This window comes from Bos indicus, chromosome 3, assembly GCF_029378745.1.
Source record: "Bos indicus isolate NIAB-ARS_2022 breed Sahiwal x Tharparkar chromosome 3, NIAB-ARS_B.indTharparkar_mat_pri_1.0, whole genome shotgun sequence".
Lineage (NCBI taxonomy): Eukaryota > Metazoa > Chordata > Mammalia > Artiodactyla > Bovidae > Bos > Bos indicus.
The window spans coordinates 70,566,696-70,585,176 of NC_091762.1; the positions used below are offsets into that span (position 1 = coordinate 70,566,696).

At 38.7% G+C, this 18,481-nt stretch overlaps 1 protein-coding gene across 1 annotated transcript; it reads left to right on the forward strand.

The window, feature by feature from the left end:
- The first annotated feature begins 396 nt into the window (after window positions 1–396).
- Window positions 397–15,263, forward strand: LRRC53 (leucine rich repeat containing 53). The gene is given in 6 exon segments (XM_070781101.1): window positions 397–501; window positions 2,849–2,906; window positions 2,908–3,662; window positions 8,891–9,406; window positions 12,423–14,509; window positions 14,511–15,263. Coding segments are annotated over 6 exon segments (3,750 nt in total). The 5' UTR covers window positions 397–413; the 3' UTR covers window positions 14,757–15,263.
- Window positions 15,264–18,481: the final 3,218 nt, after the last annotated feature.

Genomic DNA, 18,481 nt, shown 5'->3' on the forward strand with positions numbered 1-18,481 from the left:
TGGGATGGGGAGGGAGGTGGGAGGGGCATTCGGGATGGGGGACACATGTACACCTGTGGCTGATTCATGTCAATGTATGGCAAAAACCACCACAATATTGTAAAGTAATTAGCCTTCAATTAAAATAAATACATTTACAAATAAAGTTATTACAAATCATAGCTATATTTCTTTGCACTGTCCAATATATCCTTGTTCCTTATAATGGTTCAGTTTAAATTCTATTCAGATTAAGGATTCTTGCCATTTATCTGGCACCATATGAGAACTCACGTTGCTCATTAGAAAGGAGAAATCACCAAAATGCCTCCTGAACTGAATGTACTGAAATCCTTGGATAATAAATGCTGACATTATGACATGCATTGGCCTCTACTTTCCTTTCAGGTGGATGGCTCATAGTCTTTGCCATCATGCTGCAGCTGGTGGTAGCCTGCCCTGCGTCGTGTGCGGTGTGCACCAAAGATGCAACTCTCTGTCACCAACTAACCTATATAGTAGGTAATAAAACCGATCACTCTAAAAATCAGTGTTCAGTGTACTTGGAAAATTCATTACTATGCTCTTCTTTGTCCTGCCTCATCTCTGGGCTCAGCCTGAAAGAGGTAAACATTTTTAAAGAGCAAGCCTTCTTTAGTAACTATATATTGATAATATTATTTTACTTTCCTATTAGTTCCTGGTGGTCTCAACCAAAACTATGTTAAGACCTTTAGAGGTAATTGAGATATCTTGCTATCACAAAAGAATACCATCATTTCAGTCAGTTGCACACTTATTTAATAAATGAAAAAAATAGATCACTTTAATTATATTTTGTCCATACTTTGTGCAGATTTGAAACCTACCACAGGGTGAAAGGAATATCAATGAATCAGAAACCTGAACTGCAATTGTTCAGTATTAGTAAGATTAAGTGATGTACCAGGAAAACAGATTATTATCAAAGTGCATCTAATTTTGCAAGTGTAGTCTTTTTTTATTGGTGGTAAATGAGCTGTAGAAATGCTAACAAGATACACTGCCTGTATTCATTACATATTGCTTGCTTAAGTCAACAATTTAATAAGATACCTTATTAACAAATTTGAGGAGAATGTGATTTACATCCTTATATCCAAGAAGAGATAAACAAGCTATAAACTCTGCCAATCGAAAAACTTCAGAAAAAAATCTAAGATGGAGTAGAAGAAAATGAGTTCTTTCATTTCTAAAATCCTATGACTCCATGAGAATTAAGAGGAAAATAGCATTGTCCTTCCTGACAGGGAAGAGACAGTTTCAAGGCTAGTTGGTCGTACACTGTTTCCAGTCTGTGTAGAAAACACTTTAAAAACACTAAATTCCCATCCACTCAAATAAACTTCACTACATTTTTTTTTTTTTGATCAGAGATAGCTGATGTCTGTAAGAAACAAATATTGCTCATCTACATACTGCACCTTTATATCTTCCTTCTCATTTACAGAATGCCACATTTGTGAAGTTAGATTTCATAAACACAGAGAAGTAAATGGATGACTTGTGAATGGAGCCTGTCTGGTCCTAGACAAGAAGTAACTGACAGAAACAATAGCTTGCTCCCTCAGAGTCAGAAATCTCTAGGGGACTGAGGATTCTTAAAAAAACAAAAACCAAAAAAAACCCTCTCTCAATCCATATCAAAAACAATAATGAAAGAAACAAAATGCCAGCCTGGCCAGAATTAACAGAATTCAAATAATCAGTAATAAATTCTAAAAAACAGCACCCCCACCCTGCCAAACAAAACCCCATGACATAGACTTGCTACTGCTACAGAAATGAGAGCAATTCTTCCAAAAGAAGGCGCTGTGGAAATCTTTTGTCTTTTACATTCTTTTTTCCTCTCTTTGTTTCAATGCTATAGTCTGAATTTCATAAGGGAATTCTGATTTGCTTCCCCCATGGCTGATTGTTCAAATATCACCTGTAGACCTCCCTGGGACAATGGACTCTTCCATCCTTATGACACTGTCATTGGCAGTCAAAACAATTTTAGCATGATAAAGATGTGTTACAATAACTCTTGATTATAATACATCTTTATTGAGTTAAAATGCTTTGATTTCTAATGACAGAGCAGTGATAGCTCTGGGGTGATTATGGTGAAGGGATTTAACAGTTGGAAGCCCTGAGTACCACCTGTCATCACATGATGGACTTCATTGGAGGGAACAGATATTAGACAGGAGGCCAGGATGGCCCAGACTATAATGAGAACCCCACTGACAGATCCTCGGCTTGTCTGGAGAGAATATAGATCCTTACCAAGTTGCCGACTTTTAGCCTGAAGCTAAAAAGCAGAAACCAGCACTCCTTCTCACTTCCCCCACCCCAACCCACACCTTTATGTTTGAGAAAAAATATGACTGGCTTTACAGTATAAATATACATTGCTTGCAGAAAACTGGTTAGGAACTCAGACACAGGCTCAGCTCCTGACTGAATCTGCCTTGGGCCAGCAGGGCTAGAGTAGGTTGGTACACAGCTTCACAGACAGAAAGCCTGAGAAGCCACTTTCAAAAAAAAAAAAAAAATTCATGATGATAATCTCAAACAATGAATTAAATTTGACATCTAAAGGAACAGATGGGTTTAGGTTTCTCAAATAAACATGTCATGGTAACAAAAAATATAAAAATCCATCATTCTGATAAAGAGCTGCCTTCCCCTTAAAATGAGAAATCAGAGGATCATTTTCATTTTGTTTATTGTTCTTACCCAGGTGATAAGATTGCTCAGAGGGTATTGATTATCTCTGCTCTCCGCGGTGCTCCCCTCCCACGTGTGTGTACTTGCTTCTAGTCTGTGCTTTTCTTCCCCACAGCAGCCCCTGTGACCACGAGGGTTTTAATCATCACTGATGGATATCTCTCCTCTATAGAGTACAAATCTGTCCCTCTTGTTTAATCTCGCCCTGCTCTCTTTGAGCAGAAATGGCATCGAGGATGTTCGGGAAAATGCCTTGCACAGCCTTTCAAAGTTGCAGTCGTTGTTGCTGGGGCACAACTGAATATCCAGCTCTTCACTCACCGATCACACCTTCAGCAAGCTTCGCAGACTGCAGGTGCTGGTGCTCAGCCACAACGTCCTCCACACCCTGCAAGGGTCTTGGTTCCGAAACACCAGGGGCCTGAGCCGGCTCCAGCTGGATGGGAATCAGATCACTAATCTGACGGACAGTTCTTTTGGAGGCACACATCTCCAGAGTCTCAGGCATCTGGATTTATCTAACAATTTTATTTCCTTTATTGGGAAAGATGCCTTCAGGCCCCTGCCTCAACTACAGGAAGTAGACCTTTTTCGAAATAAGTTGGCCCACATGCCTGATGTTTTTACTCCCCTGAAGCAGTTAATCCATCTGAGTTTAGATAAGAACCAGTGGAACTGCACTTGTGCTCTCTACTCGCTTGCCCAATTCTTAAGAAACTACATAAAGTCTTCTGCTCGCACGCTCAGGAGCGCCAAGGACCTAAGTTGTCAGCCGTCCACCATGGCTGCAGCCACTACCAACAGTGTACTAAGGCTGTCTGAGACCAACTGTGATTCTAAGGCTGCCAACCTCACTCTGGTTCTAAAGGACAGAAGTCCCCTCTTCCCAGGGCAGGATGTGGCCCTGCTGACTGTCCTTGGCTTTGCAGGTATGACAGGGAGAAGTGTACCCAGCTCTTCTCCATATTCTTGAAATTCACTAAATGATGTCTTTCTCTGGCAACTGGGGAGCCTTTTCAGAGCTTGTAGAAGACAGACATTGTCATTAGTGTGGGAAGATGCTAGCTGATTTGGCATAGGTTGCAAACATTTCCTGTTGCAAAGAAACTGTCTAACACAGAGGAAAGGGCCTTGAGCCAGAATTCAAGAGCTCTGTGTCGATGTGTGGGTGTGTGCTAAGTCGCTTCAGTCCTGTCTGACTCTTTGCGACCCTGTGGATCATTGCCCACCAGGCTCCTCTGTCCATGCATTCTCCTGGTAAGAATACTGGAGTGGGTTGCCATTTCCTCCTCCAGGGGATCATCCCAATCCAGAGATCAAACTGGCATCTCTTACTTCTCCACATTGGCAGGCAGGTTCTTTACCACTAGCGCCACCTGAGAAGTCCCAAGAACTCTGGTCCTGGTATAACTAGCACTGCGATCTTCAGTACTTTGCTGTTCAGACTTTAGTTTAATTGTGTGTAATGAAGGAATACCCTATATTTCAGTCATCCATTACTGATACGTACTGATACATTCATTAAGATATTAGGGGTTTCAAAAAGCCATGAGACCTAGTCTCTTTCTTCAAGGCACTCATATCTGTGTGCCTGTCTGTGGTAGTAAGAATCAGTGGGCTTTACCAAGGACACGGGGAGGCTATAATGACAATCCAGTGTGTCCTGCTTTATAGCGCTTGTATAAGTGATGATTGGGCTTCCCTCCTGGCTCAGTGGTAAAGAATCCACCTGCTAATGCAGGAGATGTAAGTTTGATCCCTGGGTTGTGAAGAGCCCCTGGAGAAGGAAATAATAACCCACTATAGTATTTTTGCCTGGGAAATCCCATGGACAGAGGAGCCTGGTGGGCTACAGTCCAAGGGGTCACAAAAGAGTCAGACATGTCTAGGGACTAAACAAAAATAAATAAGTGATGATTAAGGGCATGAACTCCACAGTTAGGTTACCCAGGTTGGAAATTTGGTTCTGCTCTTACTTGCTGTGTGACTTGGGCAAATTATTTAGCTGCTCTGTGCCTTGGTTTCCATCCATTTGGGGATTTTGAATTTTTTAAAGATTTCTGTTTATCTAACTTGTTCATATACTTGGCCCATTACCACACCCACTCCCAACTAAGGAAAGGATACCATCCAACCCTTTAATTTTTCTATAGTTGTTTTAAATTTTTTAAACTATTCATCATTACATCTCATTATATATCATTATGATATAGTGTAATGTTTCATTGTGATTAGTCAAAGACCAAACATGCGTGAGATTTGTTGAGTTATCTAGATGTTTGTATGCTTTCAGTGCATGGTAAGATCCTTTGTATTTGTGGGTACCATGGTGATGAAAAGTGTGTGAGTGTGTTTGGGGGATTTTTAGCTCTTGACACTTATACTTTTAATCAGGATAGATGGAAACCAGTATCAGGTCTAGACACTGAAATGACCACCAGCAGTAATCAAATTCACTTGAAAGTGAGTTCAAGTCCTTTCAGAAAGATAAATTGTTTTAGAAAATGTGTAACCATCTCAGTAATTTTATGTGCTAAGAAACAATTTACTACAAAAGGCAAAAACACTAGGGCAACAGAGTTTTTCCTTAAATGTGTTTCTTATCATAGAATCCTACTTCAAGAGGAAAATTAATAGACATTCCAATAAAAATACCAAGAGATACCCATATAAGCAATATGTTGTCAGGTTCAAATAGATTTGAGCAATGCTGGATTAAAGTGAAATAGGCTTCTTTACCACAGCATTTCTTGTATCTTTCATTTTTCTAATAAACATTATGAGTCTCTAAGAGGAAGATATACTGTGGAGCATTTCTCAGACTTATTTGACCATTAACCTTTTTTTCCCCCACAGAGGAAATTTTCATTGAACTTGTATTTTGTAGGAGGTTGCTTTGGAAATATTACAATAGATACAATTTTTAGTATCTCCTAGGTATTTTTGATATATATTTTTAGAAAAGATTTTGCCAAGTTAACAACTCTGCATTAGTGTAGAGATACATAAAAATTCTGGAAGATTCCAAAGGTTTTATCAAAATGATAGGAAGCTAAACTTTATAAATATTATTATATGCCTGTTAAGTTATAGCATGTGAAATTACCAGAAAAATGTACCCTTCATTGATTAACTATTACAGATGCTGTTTTTAAGAGAGATTCATCTTTAAGACAACTCTTGACTTTTGATATTAATTTACTCCTTTTAAGGTGCTACTTTTCCTAAAGCAAAAGTGTGATCAATAATCTATATCTCTAGATTGTGGGAAGAAGACTTAGAACTAAAATTTGGCCTCTGATTTTATTTTCTTCTTTGACTATAGATAAATCATCACAATTCCAAAGAATATATAAAATCATATCCCGTGAATTTAAACCAATAAGTGGCTAATTGGCACCTAACCCTTCCTATTCTGTGAACTAGAGGATAAACAAGAAAGCTTTCATGAAGCTGTAACATTGCCAATACTTCGATGAGATTTTTATCATTAATATTGCATTTTTCTAACTCAGAAGGATTGTTAGAATACTTTTTAAAAAATTAAAAAATAGCAACAATGCCCATGGCAATGAAAATTCAGCCATCTTCTTGACAGCAGGTTCAAACTGCCTACAAGCTTCATTCGCTGCTTTTGCTCTCTGTACTAATAGTGAGTGACCATACCTGAGTGGTAACATGATACAGACATAGCTCTAGCATCAATAGTGGGAGAGTGAGTGGTTCCTCACTGTTTGGACACAATTACAGAGAAACTTTATCCCATAATCAAATTATATGTACTTTCGTTTCAATGGCTGAATCATCTGTTTAATAAAATTGAGGCCTTTTCTTCCTTTATTATGGTTTAGTAACTGCATCAGTCATACAAAGTATTCTCTTAGTAATCTGTTTTGGACTTTTCTCCCTAATAGCTGAGGCTTCTAGGATCTAATAGAACAATACAAAGCCTACTTTGGTAGCACCAACAATTATAACCGCAATAATACATAACAATGACCACTCACTGAATCTCACTATGTCAAAGAACTGTGTTAAACATGTCACATATATTGTCTCACTTTATCTCTGAGTGGTATTAATTATTCCTGTTTGATAGAAAAGAAACAATAAGGCTTAGAGAGGTTAGAAAATGTGCCCAAGAAAAGCATCAGGACAGAGCTTTGAATCCTAAGCTTTCTTACTTAGAAAGTAAGAGATATAGAGATGTGTCTAAAATTTTATTATTTTCATACTTTTGACATCTAAAAATCAAAACTTTTATTTGGAATAGCCCAGACTATAAGATCTTGCAATTAAAATGTTCTGACCTAACTTCGGCTACTACTTAAAAAAAAAAAAAATATTGTGTTTTTATTAGAGATTTCATTATCTCAATATGTTATAACATTCTCCAAGAGTGTATTGATGTTAAATAAATTAAAATGGGGTGCAAAACATTAAGATATGGTAAGCTACACAAAGGTTAGCAGATTTTTGTTTTTGATTTTTTTTTTTTTTTTACCAGAAAGTGCTATTCTATTTGGTTAATCTTCATCTTTAACAGAAAAAATGAAACAACTATGCTTGATACCTTCTCTTTTCTTGAAAGTTTAAAGAAATATCATCACATTTTCACTAAAGTTATCTGCCATAGACAGAACCAGGCAAAGTGCTATCAAGGAGTCTAGAAAGCTGATAACATCTCATTCATTGCCATTATCTCCAGAGTCAGGGAACTGAGTTTACAGGGCAACTGACTTGCTCAAGGTCACACAGCAAGTTATAGATAAAGCTGGATGTAGAACACAGAGCTCCAAACTCAGTCTATACTGACAACATGTTCTCCTGATTACTGTTCTGGAGATTTGTGAGATTAGATCACTCTGCTTTTCATTATTAGAATTCATAAAACAGAATTCTTTCTGTTTACTTAAGAGTATTCAATAAATATTTCTGGAGTGCCTCCTCTCTGCCAGTGTTGTGGTCACTGGAGATACAATGTCAAACTGAAAAAGTCCATTTCCTCAGAGTGCTTAATTCTAACAGGGGAGGACAGACAGTGAACAAGCAAATGAATAAGTGAACAGAAAACTTTTACATTGTTATAAGTGCTAAGAAAAAGAAATTATTGTGTCAGAGGAAGAGCTGGGTGTAACTGAGACTTTGGTTTGAGCATCTAGGTGGCTGAGGGTGCCATTTGTCAAGATGAAAAACTGTGAGGCAGAAAGAGGTTAGACTCTGCACTCGAGTCTGAGAAATACTGCCCTTTACTAATATATTTAGATGATAAGCTAGCCTACAGAGAACATGAAATGACAGTACCAGGAATTCTGAGATTAGATGTCAATCATTTTATTGTGGGAGTTCATAGAAGGGGGTGATCTTTGCAAGATAAAAAAAAATAGCAAAACGATCAAGAAACCATGAGGTATTGGTTTAGATTTTAAAGGATAAATAAAATTCAAATAAGCAGAGATAGGAGAAAGTATTATAACCATGAGTAAGAGAATACACAAAGGCTTAGAAGGACATTTTAAGACTAATGAATTGAAGAGTTTGAAGCATAGTGCTTGAATGTGAAAAATAATTTAAAAAATAAGGCTAGGAAGGAAGGTTATGGCCAAATTAGAGTCTTGAATGCCAAAGAGTTTGACCTTTATACTAATAGGAGCCAATGATGTATTCTGAGGTAGGGGATAAATCTTTAGGGATGATTAAAATATGGCAATAGCTTGTAGAATCTTTTTTTCTTTGGGGGAGGAGGTTATTGCATATGAGAATTTCAGGGTATATGCTAAACATTGTCTATTTTTATTAACTATGGGATTAATAAATGGAAGTTTCAGTTCCCTTAGGCAGAAAAGAATGTTCATGTAGGAATTATTTTAATCTGAATGAATTTCAGTCCGTGAAAAAACTTTTTCTGTCAAACACATTCCAGATGGTATTGTTTCTTATAATTTTTAATAGATACAAAGAAAGATCCAAATTGGAAAACAGAACAATGTTGATTAAATAGCCTCTATCTGAACGAATATTTTCCACATGGTGATAGATCACCCACCCATTTCAATGCCCTCTAAGCCATTAACCTTGGTACTTAAGGATTTCACATTTGACGATTTATGTTTCTTTCTATGATGTTATCTTTTAATAGTCTCTCCATTGGTCACAGGAGCTGTTGGTCTCACTTGCCTAGGTTTAGTTGTATTTAACTGGAAACTTCAACAAGGCAAAGCAAATGAACACACATCAGAAAACCTTCCTTGCAGAACCTTCAATGAATCCCTGTGTGATCATGAGGCAAGAAATTACCACGCTCAGGGATACTGGAACTGCCACTTAACTCAGGAAAACGAGATAAAGGTCATGTCCATTGTGGGGGCCGGAAAGGAAATGCCACTTTCACAGGAAAGCAGCCATCAAGCAGTACAGGCCTCTGGCTCCACAGCCCTTGACGGATCATTTAGAAACCTGAAAGGGAAGGGCCATGGGGCAGACAGCACTTTCTTCTGCTTTGGTGGCAGATTGCTGCAGTCAGGATGTTCAGAGCCTTCTGGGAATATGGCAGCTTTTAATGAAGCTGGCTTACTTACAAGATATTGTCCACAGAGAGTTGAAGGGTGGAGGAATCATGAGCCTGGGGAAGGCCAACCTCAAACTTTGCCACAGCATGTAACAAGAATGACAGGTGAGTTGTCTTGCTTGAAAAGTCCCACTTGGTTTAAATCGCTTTTGATTTCCTCGAAAGAGTAATGCCATAGAAGTCACCATGGAACTAGGTTATTCTTCTCCTAAAGATACTGGATGTGCATTTTTGGGTGTATGTATGCACATGTGTGTTTACAGTAAGGTGTACATGGATGCTTCCAACCCTCAGGAGCTGAGAGTACATCTTGTACCCCTTGGAAAGTGAATTTCATGACCCAACACCTAAATTTTTTTTTTTTTTTTTTAAAGAAGACTTTTCAATAGCAATAGCACTGTTAAGTGGAGAAGGAAATGGCAACCCATTCCAGTATTCTTGCCTGGAGAATCCCAGGGACAGAGGAGCCTAGAGGGCTGCCATCTGTGGGGTCGCACAGAGTCGGACACGACTGAAGTGACTTAGCAGCAGCAGCAGCAGCACTGTTAAGATTTATGGGAAGCCGAGTACTGGCTTCTGTTCCAACATCCGTCGAGCTCTAATGCCAGTTCTGCAGTAAGCAACCTTCCCAGAGCATGACATGTTAGAAGAATGGGCCTTCTAATGCTAGTGATTCATTTCAGGAATGATGTCAAGACACACACTATGCTTGCTGAGCTGTCAGGGATGATAACTTCCCAGTTCAGGGAAAGTCAGGACTTAATTCATCGTCCCATGTTGGAAGCCAAGTGAATCTGGCCGTGACACTACCCACTGTACATGGGCGATGTCAATATTTAGGTGGAAGCAATGAATTAAATGTCTTCCTTTTTCTCCCTGAATAGTAAGGCAATGCTCTCAGGCTTAGTGGTGAAAACTTTGACAGCCGCTCTGTAAAGAGGTTCCTGTCATTTATTTGAATTGGTTTACAACAAGCAGAGCTTTCTCTCAGAACATGAATGACAGAGGTGCTGCACCAAGAAATTCTTACCATGGGGATCTGGCCCTAAGGATTTAGGGACAATTGGAGATAAATAAAATTGTATATTGTTTCACATGTGATATAAAGTAGGGTGTGAATTTATGCCACTGCATCCCTCAGACTTCAGCTCTTACCAGTTTTGGGGTCATCATGATTTGATTGAAAAGAGAAATGGCCAAGAAAGGAAACATCTGCTGTAGAAACTCGATCCGATTAGTTTTATTTTATAAAGGAATAAGCACTTAACCTTTCCATAAAATCATACCTTAGGCAGATGTTTCCTTTTAGCTTTGTCGAGAGCCTTCGCATCTCTGTGGGAAACTCCTATACTGAAGGGAATGTTGTCTCTTAACCATTTAAAACCCAGTCTTTTGTTTCACACAGAGAAAACGGATTTGTCAAATCAACACAATCACTTTAAGAAAGACTTGAAATTCTACATGCCAGGCATTGTACTGTATCCAGAAAAAGAGAAAAACAGTCAAGACCACACCTACTCTGAAAAAGAAGTCTGTAAGAGGCAATGTCACTCTGATTAGGCCTTCTAAGTCAGAAACACAGAATTACGGTGTTTCAGGGGTAGAGGAGACTTTGGAGATGATCTGGTCCAAAAGCTTTTAATATTTATCTTTGAGCCATGGAGCTGTCTTAGAATATGATAAAGGCTAGAAATTCTCTCCCCAGAATAATTTTATAACTGCAAAAGTTCCCTTCTAGTCTAATCTCCTGATATACAGTGAGTTAATGACTTCTCCAAGGTCATTCTGAATGTTGAAGGCAGATCTTAGATTAGAATTGGATGCAAGCTGGGGCTATTTCACCTGTTTCTTTCTATCGCTCCAAGAAATACTTCTTTGGATAAAACAATTTCACAGACCCAGAGAAAGAACACTGATAAGATGTAATTTTAAACTTAATATGCATTGTGGAAGAGGATAGGGTTTAGTATCAGATAGATCTGGGTCAAACTCTGCCCATATCATTTAGCTGACACATGACTGGGGGAGAATATTCAACTTCTCTAAACTTGTTTCTTTCTCTGTAACTGTGATAGGATGATAGAACTTATCCAATGGATCAGGTCTCTTAAATGAAATAATGAATGTACGCTATTTTGTACAATGCTGACCTCTTAGTATATACTCAATGGTGAACTATTACTATTATTTTTGTCATTAACATTATTTAACATGGTTCATTAATATTATATTAATGCAAACCATTTAAAAGTCTTCAACACAGACCAGGCCACAGTCCAAAACACATTCATTTAACAAATATTTAGTGAATACACTATTAAGTGAAGTAAAATAGATATGGACTCCACATGAATGGAGCCAGTAATATCACAAGTATATCTGTTGCTGCTGAGGTTACGGAGAAGGCAATGGCACCCCACTCCAGTACTCTTGCCTGGCAAATCCCATGGACGGAGGAGCCTGGTAGGCTGCAGTCCATGGGGTCGCTAAGAGTCAGACATGACTGAGCGACTTCACTTTCACTTTTCACTTTCATGCATTGGAGAAGGAAATGGCAACCTGCTCCAGTGTTCTTGCCTGGAGAATCCCAGGGACCCGGGAGCCTGATGGGCTGCCGTCTATGGGGTCGCACAGAGTTGGACACGACTGAAATGACTTAGCAGCAGCAGCAGCAGCAGCTGAGGTTATCATCTGCTTGAAACCTGTTACTCAATATTGTATTACATTCTTCTTAATGATTTAGTTCCAAGTGGTAAATGAGTTAAGAAAAAGTTACTATAGCTATTTGGAAAGAATTTAAACATTATTCATATTTAAAGCTAACCTAACTGACAACTAATCTAAAGATTTACAACTATGAATATTTTTATTTCTAATTCCACAACTTTTACATCAGCATCAATCACAACTGATTAAAATGTGTCCATAAAGAGTGTCATTGCAAACACACCAAACTGCCAAATGTCCCTTAAGTATTTGGCTAAAATATTAAGGAAATATTCAAGAATTGCCATAATCGGAGGAGTCCTTTTTGTACCTTTCATAAGGTTTCTAAGCATCTGTTTGGTTGGGGTAATAAAACTATGCTCAGTGCTAAATTCCTGCATTTATTGTTCAGCAGATATCAGCAGTGACACATTTAGTAGAAGATATGCAACATCGGCTTCAGCCTTGGCAAGAGGAAGTCTTGAAAAGCATTTAACAAATGAATCATGGCAGCCTCCAATGGAAAAAGGAGACAATGGCTTACAACCTCACAGGCAGAGACATTTTATTACAGGCTCATCATCCAAGCCTTGTGAGCCTGAGGAACACTCTGTACAAAGGATCTTGCAAAAACACAGGTCAAAATATGATGATCCTTGTAGACTGTTAACACAGAGCAGTCCTGGGTATTTTCAGCCAAATAATTCTCTTATCTGTAAATATGTGCCCTGTGATCAATTTCAAGATTACATGAAAGAAAAGAAGCCAAATTGTCGAAAACATTCAAAGCCCAAGAAGGAGCAAATCCAAATTAACAGAGCAATAGAAAAATTCCTCCTGAGTGAGAACAACATGGAGTTATCAGGGTTATCAACAAAAATCAAGAAAACATATTCCCCTAAGAAGGTTAGCTTCCATCATCCTGATTTAATAGAAAAAAATAGTTTGGTGATGTCATCCAAAACATCAAGCCATTGGAAAGAGCAGAAAAATGAAAGTAACCTGACCAACTTGGATCTCAAAAAATGTAGCAACCCTTGTGAAAGAAACAAAGGAGGAAAGGGGCTTACTGATCCACAGATTCTGAAAAAGAAGAGAACCAATCCAGCTGACTTCAAAGGGAAAAGTAAAGCACAAAATTTAAGAATAAAATTAAATTTAAGCCCTTTTAGAAAAGTCAGAGTCCATCCAGAAAAATCCTTGCCAGATCTCCCAAAGAAACTCAAACGAGCATCATTACCTCCTGATAAATTCTCCACAGCTTCTGAGAAAGAAGCCAGAGTAAACCTTGAGCCCTCTGCAGATTTTCGCCAACAGTCAGAAGGTAACAACTATGTTAAATTCACTGCAAAGAGGCTGCCTCTCAAACATGCCCCCAAGCAGACCCCATATTACAGAAAAAACATGAAAAAGCCTTCTCTGCTCAGTGCTAACGACTTGTCTGTGGCCAACCAGAGCTCTATGGAAGGCACCTGTCACCCTACTGGTCATATTCCCAATGGAGACCCATCAACACTGACTCAGCCCACACCCACTGTTGCTGAACATGGGCATTCACACTCCTCCTTCTCAACTGAGCATGTGCGAGGTACAGCTTGCATCGTAATGGGCATCCCAAGTTATTTACCAGCAACTTTGGAAAACATAGGAAGGGATGTTTTATCATCCCACCATTCTAGGGGGGCTACTGACCAAGGGGCAACAGAGCCCACTGAACACATGGAGCAGGACAAATTGAAGACCAGTGAGCTAAGCCAGTTTTCTATGTCCCTAGGGAATCAAATCAGCAGGACTGACACCTATGAGGAACATACTTTAAATCAAAAACAAACCTTAAAACATACAGAGCAACTCTCAAGTCACGAACAACTTGGAAATGAGAAAACATTTATGACAAAACCCAAAATATCACATCCAATTGTGGAAAGCTGTGTTATGGATGAGGGAAATGATGTAGAAACAAAACTTCCTAAAACAGAAACTTTTGATTGCTCTCCTGTTCCCCAGACACAATCCAAGGGCAACTTAACATTTATGAAGACAAATTTTATTCCATACCAAAATAGAATAATGCTTCCCAAGGATATCAGTACCTCTCTGAGTACTCAAGCCATCTGGCCTCTAACCAATAGTAGTGAAAAAGGAATTGACAGCATAAATGCATTGCCCAGAGATGACGGAGCTGAAGCACTGGAGATAAAAATAGTAGGGAAAGATGAGAAAAAAAGGCTCGATGAAAGCACGGCAGATTCTAGTATGTTAATTAGGACCACACAGATGACCTTAAATGGCACCAGAGACGAAAAGCAACAAACTTGGGAAAATGGAAAAAGTGAAAACCATGTATTCTTTGATTCAGATTCTGTTGAGGCAACTAAAGATTTAAGAATGATGAGTCCCCATGAAACCCAAAATAGACTACCTTGTAGTGAAATAGATCTTAAAATTAACAGTAATATGCATTATTTGAAAGAAGTTCAAAATATTCAACCAGATACAGATGATAACAGGTACACATAAAAAAGGTGCAATGACAGGGGAGACATTACCAGAGTCAAAAGACATTAGTTTTGAGGCAGAAAATGAGGTGCCTCTAATTCCTCGAAGAATAAATGAAGCTGAAAACTCTGCTCCTAAACCTACACTGTATCCACCAGCTGCTGAATATGTTAATTCATCACCTTTAGAGGCAGAACAAAGTGAACACAATAACTCAAATAGTAATCCTTTTCTACTTCAGCTGTCTTAAAAAAGACACACAAACACCCCCCAGCCTTTGCATGCATTTCAAATGCATTATTTTGAAGGGAGAATCCTCAGTGACTCTTTGTTATCAATAAAATAAAAGTACATAGTTGAATATAACACAAAAATCAAGCCATAAGATATGTTTGACACAATTAATTGAGTTTGCATCTCTAAGGAATGGGGAAATGGGAAAGAAGAATTGGGCCTCATCCTGGAAAAGAAAGCAAACATTAAAAAAAAAAAAAAAAAGCCTTAAGCAAATGAAAGATTAAATAGGAAAAAGTGCTTGAGCAGATTTATACTTGATGATTATTTTATGGAAATTACTATACACATCTCAATTAGTGGTATTACAATATTGCTTTCTACACAGATGATTATAATATTCATATTTGTGCCTGATCTGTTTTCCTAATTATGGTATGAAAATAAAAATTGAGCTTTGTTAACTGTAGTCTAGCTGATATGCATATTGGCATGTTTCAACCATTTGCAACTGTTCTGTTAACAATTATGCTAGGTCCTAAGTAGAAGTCTTTAAAACCTGTTATTTCTCAAAGGGAAAAACATTACAGATTTCCAGAGGTAGTAGGCCATTTCTATAAAATCTGTTAAATCCTATAAATCCACTAGGTGGAGATCTCGACTTCAATCATTTTAGAACAAATGGGGCTTCAAAATCAACACAATAGCTTCAGAACAAAAGGCATCTTAACAGGCTTTATTGCCAGTTGTTATTAACTTAAGATTTTGAAAACTAAATAACCCATTAGCGTGTAAGCTTTAAGGCCTGAGCTCTTGAATTTAGCATGCCACTACTGTTTGGTGTGAGTATTCCTCCTTGTGCACAGAGATTAAATGTCTTCATAAATATTAGATTTCAAGCAACGGTAGAATAAGCATTTCTTATTCAAAGCCACACTTATTTCAAAGTTAGAGGTATACTCAATTTTATTAATGATATCCTAGTAAAATGTTGAAACCGTATCTTCATGGTATAGAATAATATATTTCACATTTCCTAGTGGGAAAAAAAGGTTGCAAAGACAACTTTCTTTTCCCTATCTCCATATATAAGTCTCTGTATCCTTGTAATCTACATGTGGCAATATTATAAAGCTTAAAAGCTTTTAGAACAATGTAAATATTGCTTAGAAGGCAACCTGTCTCCTGTTTTCTTTCCTATTCAGAATTGCTAGCAAATGACAAACTTTTTATTTTTGAAAAGTCCCTAAACTTATTCTCTTTCTTTCCCATCTTACCTGGGTTTCAAAATTTTCTTGCCTTTAATTCCTACTCATCTCCCCTCTCTGCTTGAGCTCAACTCCTACGCCATCTGTCTGCCTCGCCTGATCCCACTTCATTTTGTCAAGTACCTTGAAGGTGAGAAGTTTGCACCTACGCAAACCCCTTGCACAATAAATTTACTGTATTCTAATTCCTGAGCTTCTCTGGTGGCTGCGTGGTAAAGAATTTGCCTGCTAATGCAGGAGACATGGGTTCAATCCCTGGGTCAGGAAAATCCCCTGGAGAAGGAAATGGCAACCCACTCTGGTATTCTTGCTTGGGAAATTCCATGGACAGAGGAGCCTGGTAGGCTACAGTCCGTGGGATAGCAAGAGGGTTGGACACAGCTTAGAGACTAAACAATTCTAATTGCCAGCTCTCTCAGTTTTGTAGAGCTGATTACACTTTTTCTCTGTAGCTATCTTTCTTTTTCCTTTTCCCACTTTTAAAAACACTTTCATCTTACTGCAGACCCCTTAACTTTGTTCTCTTGTCACTGCCAATAATGCCCCTGGTACATAAGGGCCTAAAGTACTCTGGTCACTAGCTTTCACTCAGAGGGCAGGGATGATGGTTTTCCTGGACTCTTTCTCCTCATTCATTTCTAAATCCAGTCTTTGACCTCCTTCTGTTTCCTTTGAAGAAGTTCTCGGGTTTAGCCCTGCTCCTGAATCCCCATGGTAACCATTGTAGTCTTTGTGTTATAATCAACTGGATTACTACTGCAATGGCAGCCCAGTCAGAGGCTCTGACTTCAATGTCTTTTGCTTCTGTTTCAGCCCACTAGTCCTCTGCCTTTATTAGGAACAAATCACCTGCGGTACATGTTAAAATGCAAAGTCGCAGGCTCCATCCCAGAGATTTTGATTCAGTCGATTTAGAATAGGGTCCCAGAATCTTCATTTTGACAAACATTTCAGGGTAATCTGGAGCATGTAATATATAGCCTATACTAAGAAACAATGCTTAGCTATTCCAGTGCACCCTATGAGATAATTCAATGAGTGCCTCACCGTAGGAACTACGTACAGTTCTCTAAGTGAGCAAATCTTTCATACTAAACTCCAGTGAACTTTCCAGAGAATTACTTTTTGTCATATCTTTCACTACTTTAGAGAAAAAAATATAACTGTCTAAAATTTCATGTCCAAATTCTCTATTCTGGTTTCCAAAGCTTTCCAAAATCTGATCCCATCTAATAATCAGAACACTTCCCCCCTTCTCACTGTTATCCAACCAGCATCTCTATCTCTGATAGGCTAATGTTTTCAGTGTCCTCTTCTTTTTTTTTTTTTTTTTTTATGGTATGAATTTCACAGATTTTTTTGTTGTTGTTATCTAATTTTTTCAGTGTCCTCTTCTTTTGTTAAATGTTTATTTGGCTGTTTGAGCATCAGCTGTGGCATGCGAGATCTTCGTGTGTCAGGCAGGATCTTTCTTTGCAGTGCATGGACTTTCTAGTTGCGGCATGCAGGTTCCAGAGCACATGGGCTTTAGTAGTTGTCACACGTGGTCTTCAGTTCCTTCACAGCATGTGGGACCCTAGTTCCCTGCTCAGGGATCAAATCTACGATCCCTGAATTTCAAGGCAGATTCTCAACCACTGGACCACCAGGAAGCCCCATGCACTCTACTGTCTTTATGGGCCTTGGCTAAGAAGACATGCACAGGAGACCACAATGTGCTTCAAATTTAAGGAATGAAGCAAAGTCAGACATAAAAGAAAGAACGTGAAGTGAAGCTGATAACCTAGCAAACACTGACCAGGCAGTGTGATGTTGGTGTCTTAGATCTAAAGATGAATTTGTTTCAAATAAGGGTCTGGGACAGTCCCTCAGTAGCTATTAATACAACATTCCAGTGACTAATAAGTCTCTCGTGTGTCTTTTCTCACAAAGAATTTGCCTTCGCTCTCTTTGTTCCCTATTTGCTGGAACTCCTTTAGCATCCATTCTCATCTCATCTATTCCTGGTTTCCTTCATTTTTGCTTGTAACTATAAAACCATAAATGTGTATATGATATTAATCTCCATATGACTGCTTAGGCCTTTAAATGCTATGAAGAGCACATCTCCACTGAATCTCCTCACCCATCCCTGAGGCTGTATTCGGTAGAGATTCAATTAATAGTTGTTTAAGGAAAGAGTGAAAACTAGCCCATTGTTCCCTTTCTTCTTACCACTTAGCTTACTGACCAGCTGAAGACCTTGCTGGGCAATGCAGTGATGACTTAGGCATGTCACATACAGAGCCAGCTCAAATTTAGACTGCTGAGATGGATACCACAGCCAAGCCAGGACCCACCTGACTGAGTGACTGAGAAGCCCAGACTTTGCCAGCCAGTCCGAGACTTGGCCTTTCCTACTATACTTTCTCTCCATCCTCCTCTAGAAGAACCACATCCCCGGAGCCAGAGTTTGTACAGCCCCCTGCTTAGC